At 31.6% G+C, this 10,039-nt stretch overlaps 1 protein-coding gene and 1 pseudogene across 1 annotated transcript; one reads left to right on the plus strand and one right to left on the minus strand.

The window, feature by feature from the left end:
- Window positions 1-5,464: 5,464 nt before the first annotated feature.
- Window positions 5,465-6,733, minus strand: LOC108783391 (uncharacterized; annotated as a pseudogene).
- Window positions 6,734-7,407: 674 nt separating this feature from the next.
- On the plus strand, window positions 7,408-9,567 carry Hand (heart- and neural crest derivatives-expressed protein). The gene is made up of 2 exons (XM_018551947.1): window positions 7,408-8,091; window positions 9,429-9,567. Exons 1-2 carry the CDS (start codon window positions 7,408-7,410, stop codon window positions 9,561-9,563), a joined length of 819 nt encoding a protein of 272 aa, XP_018407449.1. The 3' UTR covers window positions 9,564-9,567.
- The last annotated feature ends 472 nt before the right edge of the window (window positions 9,568-10,039 follow it).

Consider the following 10,039-nt stretch of genomic DNA (forward strand, 5'->3'; position numbering starts at 1 on the left):
AAAATTGTAAAATGATAGAGGACCTTTTTTCTCAGTTTAGTTCAATCTACCTCTATGCGACAAAACTTTTCATTATTTCTCAAACACCTTTATATTATTTTATAGAAATACGAAGAATTGCAATATTATTTTTAAATCTCTTCATTATCTGCAACCATGTGGCTACACATTAAGAATTATGAAATAAAATATTATTGTCATCTAAATTTTCATATCAGTAAATATATAAAAAAATTATCAAAAATGTTACGTAATATTTTATGTTCTATTTCTTCCTTGATACCAGTTTGTTCACAAGTTAATATTGAAAAGTATACTTTGAGAGATAGAGAGAGATTTAAAAATATCGTCGGTAAATATTCATAAAAGGTCATTACCAGTACCTTAAAAAATCGACAACTTTGGCACATGTTGTCAACAAAAACGTCACGTTGTTAAACGTTTTAATATGAGCTATAAGCTATTTGTATTTGTAAGATTATTGGTGCTCTGTCATCAGCACGTCACTTTTGTTTGCCTTTGTTTCTCTTTTATGATATATTTGTAAAAATATGTATATTAAAAGTGCTTAATTTGGTATTTAATATGATAAATTTCTTTTAAACGTTGAAAGTCGCGTGCTTCACATTCTTAATCTTTAAAAGAGACACTCTTTGGAGATCTGTAGCTGGATTATTCTTGACCCGTATTCTAAAATCTTGCAAATAGTAAAAAAAAATGTATATAATTTGTCAAATAGCAATAAAAAAAGCAATAGTTTTTAATTTTTCACAGTGTGATTAAAGGATATGTATGACTATCTTTGAAAACTATATGATAAATATTCACTAAAACTGACCTAGTTATCGTCAGCCAAAAAGTTAATCTTAATTCCAATAAAACATTTTTAACACGTCAATAAAGTATATCACGATTACAATGCTAACATAGCCCTCTTTTAACTGTAAATTTTCTAAAATTTTAGCGTGGTGAAGCAAATAATTCGCTTTTACATGTTTTTTCCATTAAATAATATAATATTTTGAAAATATAAAAAAGTTAATTGTCGTATACTATCGTCCGAACAATTCTGTCCTGTTGTTAAAAAGCGAAATAAGAAGGAAGCAATTAAGTGTCGACTTATTTATGCAAACAAGTTACAAAGGATGAAGGAAAGTCCCGTGAGACTTCGCGCTACCGTTTTCCCGACAAAGTCCTTTTGACCTCGGATGTTGTCGGTATTTCGTTTTTAACACGAGAAAACACGAGAAGGAAAGCTTTTTTTTCTCAAAGGGTCGATATAAACACTAGCAGATATTATATGTTTGTTCGTATCTCGCTCCGCGTCATCTGGAGAAGGAAGCATGTCATCGTAAAAGTAGGTTGATCTAGCATTCTATTTTTTTCACGTATTATACGAAGGCCTGACGTAATTATTAAACGACATTTAACGCCCGTCAAAATTTATATACCGTCGAGAACAAATATCTTTACGAAAACATCATAAAGATATTAACCGAAATTTTTTTTAGAATACTGCAAATAAAAACATTAAAAAAGTCTTTCTTTTCAGAAAAAAGTTTGTATTTTATCGTTTTAAAAGAATACAAAATCAACGAATATAAGTTAATTCGAGATTAAATACAAATAAGAAACTATTAAAAAATGTTTATTAATTTTATATACGTAAAGAAATTCATTAAAATTTACACCCGGATCTCTGAAATTCCGTGCGAGCGTCCTACCAGTTAAGACTACCGAAGCAATCTCTCATTGATTATGTTTCTCACATGTACGGTCCTATAAGATTTAGTATTTAAAATTAGAATTTTTTCATCATGGCGAAATTTAAGAAACTAGAGCATTTTGTGTGATCTTTTATTTATTTAATCTATAAACAAAAATGTAAAGCAAACTTTAACCGTATTGATTTAATTTCAATAATATTCTAATCACACAACAAAAACCAAGACTTAGGATATTTAAACATGTAAGCACAATTATTATAATAAATAAGTTTTGCTTGATATACAGGGTGGTTTTTTTAGCCTGAAACTTTCAAATATCTCAAAAAATAAGCACAATAAGAAAAAATGTTAAGAATTTGCTTTTGAATTGTACAGAAGTTTTTGTTATCTAAGAATTATTAATATGTTTTAGGATATTTAACTTACATATTTTCTGTAATTCTGTGTGTGAATTACGTGGAAAAATAATAACACTATATCACGATTTTTTTATTTATGTAAATAACAACTTCGCTTCATGTCACGAGTGTAATGCAGCAGCGTTGCAGTTTTTAAGTAACCTGTCAGAAAGTATGTAAGTATAATAGGTAATTGAATTTTTAAGCAAGGCAATGCAATTTGTAAGAGCCAGTACGATTTTAGCAACTTTATCCAATACAAGTTTTATATGTAGAATTAAGGTACATTGAATAAACTATTTTATATATAATTATTACACTAGAAGACCGAATAACTATGACTGATAATAATTAATTCTTGTAATCATTTAGCTTTTGTAATAACTACAAAATGGTTTATTCAACTATGTACATTAATTCTATATATTGTATGTACAATAATGTCTGTATTTATCATAATCAGGTCTTATATATTTGTAAGGCATCTGAAATTTACAATCACGAAGCGGAAACAGCTTTATTTGACAATTTTCTTTCCTTTATTTTATAATTGACTAAGAGAGAACATTTGACATCTGAGTTAAAGCTCAGAGATTATTTAATTTGTATTTTGATATCTTTATGTATTTGAGACTGGAGAGGACTGCATCGAAACTTTTCCAGCGTCGAAACGTTTCGTGTTTAATATGAATTTTTTATAAATAAATTTGTCAACTGATAAATCGTTGTTTGTATATACCGAATATTAACACCTTATTTTTGTCGTTTTTTATCTTCAGATGCTCTACGAATTATTACATATTGGCTACTGAGTATCTAAAGATAAATTTAAGGAAGCCTTAAGTTAAAGTTAATACTCTGATTATGAATACGGGCATATAACTTATACAGTTGTATATCATATAGTTGTCACTATAATACGATAAAAAACGCTTCTTTTTTTATATATAGGAAAAAACTTAGATATACATCATTAAATTTGTCTCATAGAACATTTAGTTAAAAAAAGTATTTAATTAAAAAGATGTCGACAAGTCAAAGGTCAATCTGACAATATTTTTCGTTTCCCTTCAAGAAAATTTCCCTCTCTTTTCTTTGCACCATACGCGAGTGCCGTCTAATTTGCGTCGCAGCCTCACACTGTATCGCACCGATATCTCGTGGCTAATATTATTACACGATGAAGAACCGGCAGTCGGAGCATTCGCGTTCATTCGAATTGATTGGCAAAAAGAGACGAGCACGACGACGATGAAGATACGTCGCGGATCGTGTCGACGCGAGTCGGCAGAGGGAGGATGCCTTTATCGAGGAACGTCATACCCTAAATCATACCCCACTTCGTCGACGGCGAGCTCCTTCAATTTACTAATTGAATCCTGGGCTCTTCTCAGGGGCGTAGACCAAACCGAGCTCCGCCCGTTTCGACGGAATCGGATCGCGACAGGTCTCCACGGATACACCCACTCGTACTTGCGTCTACTACCACCGACAGCGAAACAACGGGAGAGACCACGCGTCGTATGCAAGGAGGGTAGCAGATCGGTACCGCACCGAATCTCGTTTCCTCAGTGTCCCTTTGACTGCACATCTGGAAATTGCATCGGAACTGCACTTTTCGACAACGAGCGTAAATATAGCGACTTCAGCTTACGTCGGGTCTGCGCTGAAAGCCTTGTTGAACGCAATACTCGCAAATTAAAGAAGAGATGTTCCGCGAAAAGTAAAAAAATTGATGATAAAAGATAAGGGAGTAATGAGACATATACATCAACGATAATTTTCGTTTTGTGGAACAAGATTCAAGTGCAACAGACCATCATCAGCAAAATAAAGCAAATCTGTGTTAAATAATATAAAGTAACCGAATCGCAGCAGTACATTTTATCCCGTTCAAATAAAGTTCAAGATTTGGAGAAATTTCCATACTTGAAAGAAACATAATAAGATATAATAAACAGAAATAATAAAACATAACAATTAGATGATGGTTTTTCTTTGAAACGTCGCAAAAATTGATATAACAATCCAAAGATATAATAACCCCAAGATATAATAATCCCATCACAAAACAATTAAGATTTAAAATAAAATATAATAATTGATCGATGAGTTTAAGTTTCGAATTCGAGGTAAACGTTTTCTAAAGTTAAGTAGTATAAGTTTGTGAGAAATTAAAAGCATCTGACAGTGATAATATCGAACAACATGCTTAACGAATACGAGACACAAACAGAATATTATCCGCAATGGCATCAACCGTATAACTATGTCACTCAGCTTCCCTATGGTGAGTACATACACATTTCTTCTAATTTTTTTAAATCAAAATTAAAAATCAATTACTCCTAAGATCAATTTGAATAGCAAAGTAAAGCGCAAAATCTTTTATGATCTCTCTGAAAACTAATAATTAGTTATTTCAAGCATCTTTTAAGCATGACTTCTAAAATGGGAAAATAGATACATCATATAATTTTTCTATTTTATTTTATAAACATAGAAAAATTAAATTAAAGAATTTAGTAAGACAGAAATATAAGGAATCATGTCTTATATCGGAGTAAGAAATATTTCAAGTTACAAAATTTTTCATTAACTTTGCGTGTGAATTAAATTTAGCAGTTTAAGTTTTAGATTCGCTCTAATATGTTGTCATGTTTTCTTAACTATACAAAGCTTACATACATTGTATTATATCATATTTTATTACTTGCTATGCATAATAATGTATGCGTCTAATGAGATAATTTATTTACACGTAAGTTCAAGAATGGAAAAATTCCGTGAAGATAAAAGTCAATTTGCCTGTCAGCACGCAGAAGTTTATGCTTTTTTTCCCTTCTATCATTAATTCGTCATTATTGGTTCATATTCAAACAACATTATAGCCAATATAGCGAACATACGAAAGAAGCAGTAATATTCAAACAGCATAATACATGCAAATATAATAACATTTTAAAATAAAAGAATAATTAATTTCAAAATGCTCTCGAAAGTTTATGAATAAACATCGTATAAGAATTTTTTATTCAAACAATACATTTTTGTTTTAAAATCTTTATCTTATTCAATATCTATATTATTAACATAATGCTTTACATAAGAATTGTATTTTAACAGACTATTACGTAAATGGTTGATAAAAAATAAAAAAAATCCTTTTCTGTTTACTTATAACGTATTAACGACAATCATTGCGCAAAACATACATAGACACATAATTCTTCAGATAACCAAATGCGAAAATTTATTTTAAATTGCAATGCTACGAGAGCAAGTCAATAAGTTTCTAGAAAAACATAGTAAAACACATTTTTTTTAATTGATTCATTTTTATTTTTCAACATAGTCTCCTTTCAGCTCGATACACTTGATCCAATGATTTTTCAACTTTTTCAAGCCATCCGAATAATATGATTTGTTCAATCCTTCAAAATAACCCTCTGTTTCGGCGATGAGCTGCTCTCTGGTGGGGAATCTCTCCTTCCTTCGAACCATTTCTTCAGATTTGGAAACAGGAAACAGTCGCAGGAGGCTAAATCTAGCGAATATGCTGGATGGGCGAAGCAATTCGTAGCGGAATTCGTTGAATTCGGCCATTGATGCCGGGCACGTGTGAACCAGTGCATTGTCTTGATGGAAGAGCACTTTCTTCTTCGCCAAATGAGGCCGTTCTTTCTTTAAAATGTTGTTGAAACGATCCAATAAGGCTGCGTAGTAATCGCCATTGATCGTCTGCTTTAACGAAAGGTAATCGATATAAATTATACCGCGTGCATCCCAAAAAATTGTGGCCATCACCTTTCCGGCCGACTTCACGATCTTCGTCTTCTTCGGAGCTGCGGTTCACCCGGTGAAGTCCATTGTTTCGACTGTTCCTTCGTCTCGGGTGTGAAGTAATGAATCGACGTAAAAATTCATCTGGATTACGTTGAAACATTTCCAAACGTTGTTTTGAAATCGTCACACGGTCGTACTTATCATCCACATAGTGAGCAAACGTGTGGCACCTATATTGCCGATACGCTTTTTCATACCCAATTGTTCGTGTAAAATTGAAATCACTGTGCCATGCGATATGCCTGTGACCTCAACAAGCTCGCGCACTTTCACTCGTCGATCAGTCAAAACAATATCGTGGATTTTATCGATGATTTCTGGCGTGGCAGCCTCAATTGGACGTCCCGAACGAGGTGCATCACATGTGGATGTACGACCACGTTTAAATTCGTTCACCCAATTGTATAAAGTCGCAAACGTTGGTGCAGATGTGCTATGAACATTATCCAACTCGGCTTTGATTTCTTTCGGCGTTAAACCTTTCATATGTAGATGTTTGATCACTGCACGAAACTCGTTTTTTTTCCATTTTGCAAAAAAATACAAGGGTTGTTCACTTTAATCGTCTACAGAAATGAAATCTCTCGATGAATTCCGCTCAAAATTTGACGGTAATCAGCTGAAAGATGCTACTTGTCAAAAAAAAAAATGTAACATGATGCTACTTGTCAAAAAAAAATGTAACATGATGCTGCGAGTGCCCTTTGACAGATTTTCTAAGAACTTATCGACTTGCCCTCGTACTTGTATTATTTTTTCCATAAAGTAATACGAAAATCTAACAATTGCAAAATATCTTAAGGAATTAAATTTAAATTTCACGTATTTTAATGATTTTAAATAAAAGATATTACTGAATATAATGTTATATATCATTTAAAAGAATTATTAAATTCTTTAACAGTAGACTATATTACGTAAATTAGAGAGAGATCATATCTTTTTTAAATATCCTAATATTCTCCAATATATTCCTAAAATTTAAAGACTTCTCAGAATTATTGTAACTTTGAGTTGTGAAAAAAATTATTTTGCAAATTTCGCAAAAAAGGTTTTTATAAAGACGTTGTCGGAAAGAACAATTTTGCTAAAGTATCTAAAAATTTAACTTAATCTGGTAATAATTTTGTTGGACCATCAAAATAATTAATAAACGTGCAAATTTCGGACATGATGAACAATACTGCAAAAAAGTTTGACGTTATAATAACCAGTTTAGGCATTCGACTATATTCTATTATAATTGATGATCAACAAAATTATTTTCAGATCTGTATCTAGCTAAATTTTTAAGATAGATTTAAATTAAATAAGATATTTCTATAGCAAAATTGTCCTTTATATATACAGAATATTATTATGAACGATTTTCGTAAGAATTATTTAAAATCCAATTTCATCAACGCATTTATAGGTGATACATTGCATACATAATAATGCAATATACATTCAATTTTTATCCAGGGCCTCTTGGCTCAATTCCTGATACTGATAGTCAATATTGGGGAGGTGCAGATTCCGGTATTTCGGGCGGTAGTTCGGGGGCCGGCAGTCCTACCGCATCAACACCACCCCTTATTGAAGAGATCGGCGTTCAGGAATCGAGTTATTCACCTCTGCAGCAATACGTACATCCATCGGCTGGCCGATATTACACTACCTTACCATATCTCCAAGGGCAACAGGAAACGTCACTCCATCATCATCACCACCATTCACACCATCATCATCATCATCATCAACATCAACCTAATCATCGACGCGAGCATGAGTTTGTAAGCACTCAGATAAGCCAGCAGGTTGTTGGCGGTCAGCAACATCTTCATCAGAGTGTTCGCGAGAATGGTGTTGTACCCAGGCCAAAGAAACGAAACACTGCTAACAAGAAGGAGAGACGAAGAACTCAATCCATCAATAATGCCTTTTCTGATCTGAGGGAATGCATTCCTAATGTGCCCTCGGATACAAAATTATCCAAAATCAAGACTTTAAGGCTGGCTGCGTCCTACATTGGATATTTGATGGCGGTATTGGAAAGTGACGAAGGAGAAGAACCTCAAACCTTTCGCGCGGAGATCCTTTCGAGTGGCAGAAGGAATAAAGCGATTCAATCAAATCAAGTAAATAACTTAATTATTATTTATTAGTTATTATACAGTGAGAGGAAAAGGTTGAAGGAAAACAAAAGGTAAAAGTGGAGGGATGAAAGATGCATTGCAAAAAAGTGTATGTTGAAAGATTCTGCTCAAGTATATCTAATAATTTAGCAAGATGCATATTTAAAAATAATTTTTTGAACTTTTAAAATAATTATGTTGAAAGTTCTTGACTCTTATTAGCCGTGAGTATCACATTGTTGTATCTTTTTAATAATAGCTGCGTAAATTAATTGATAATTTTATATAAAAAAAAAGCAAAATTCTACGATTAATAACAACTTTTAACGCTAACAATTCTTGCTATATACTAACAAGACAATGCTAACATATTTCTGTTTATCTAACTTCGCTTTTTCTGCTTCTCGTTCATTTTCGTATATTTTCTTGAGATCTTTTATTCATCCGAAAATTTTTAAAGAATTTCGAGAGCTACTCGAGGTTGCTTACAGCGGCTTTTGATCGCTGGTTTGAAAGTTCTTCAAGATAAATTATTTTGTGTGTTCTGCAGAGACTTTTGAGAGATTTTCTTAAATCTCTCAAAACGGTTTTATAAGCATCTCTCTAACATTCACCACTATAATTACATTCGTTATACATCGGCTTGAGAATTCGATCTTTAAAATCATTATCATGTCATGATTTATTAAAAATTACATCAAAATTATATGATTTTACTATATTTCATATAAAACCTAATAAAATTAAATATAGAAGATGATAAAAAAATAATTTTTTTTTCTTAACTATACTTAATTTATATATTATAACACATTGAGAAATAATTCAATACGAACAAATCATAAAATACTTGCTACAAATAATGATTTTATAGATATAACTGATTACACACATACTTATTTCATACTTTAATAAAAATTCATTATATGAAATATTAATACATTATTTGGATTCAGCTACATTCTAATAATGGATCTTCGAGAATTTCCGTCGAAAATTGTCTTTAAAAAACTAAGAGGTATTATTACAACAAAATAAAAAAAACTTTAGTCAATTTTCCGTCTAATTCTGTTTTAATTTTAAACTTCGGACGTGGAATTTTCTATCTTCAATAATAAGATCACTATTTTTACTCGTGGGCCTCGTGACCCATGTCCTTCGTTTCTTAAATAAATTTGTTGGACAATTATTTGAAATTATATACCTCCATATGTGGATTTAGGTCTAATATTAAATTAAAGACGAAATGAAAAAAAGCAATCCAGATTTTAAAGTTACATTATATGTGCAACATTAATTTTGATGGAGACATATCATCGAGTACTTTTATTTCTTTGCAGAATGAATCGTGTTTGCAATCTGCTTTAAATCTCGGCAATGAAGAACTGACGAAGAGTAAAGGACGGACGGGTTGGCCGCAGCATATGTGGGCCCTCGAATTGAAGCAAGAATCACCCATCAACCAGATGCAATAAAATATACCGGAGACATCACTGTCAAAACATATTCACGATATTTCACAAAATATTGCTCGAAACGATCGTTCTTTTTTGCGCGTGACATTATTATTTACCGTCACGTCGGAAGGAAAGTGTCATCCGCGATTTAACGATGTGTCTTTCAATTATTTGCGAATATTCGTAGATCTATAAAAAATGCAAAATTATTGAAGAATTTAATATATAATTTTATTGATAAAATGTTTTGTAAAAAAAGTCTTTTTCGAGAAAAATGTTGAGAAGTCGCGCCGAAAAAGATGTAATTATTCAATGTAAAAAAGGATGAAATTATTGTGTACATATTGTGCGTTTATGATTATTATGTACTGTACATACAGTTTTGTTCCTTTTATGTCGGTATTCATACTTAGAGAATATTATCTTATCGATGAGAGTCTTTTTTTCGTAAGTTAATAATAATAATAGTTAAGTTATGATTATACAAGATTACG

The sequence above is a fragment of the Cyphomyrmex costatus genome, unplaced genomic scaffold (genome assembly GCF_001594065.2).
Source record: "Cyphomyrmex costatus isolate MS0001 unplaced genomic scaffold, Ccosl1.0 scaffold15, whole genome shotgun sequence".
Classification (NCBI taxonomy): Eukaryota; Metazoa; Arthropoda; class Insecta; order Hymenoptera; family Formicidae; genus Cyphomyrmex; species Cyphomyrmex costatus.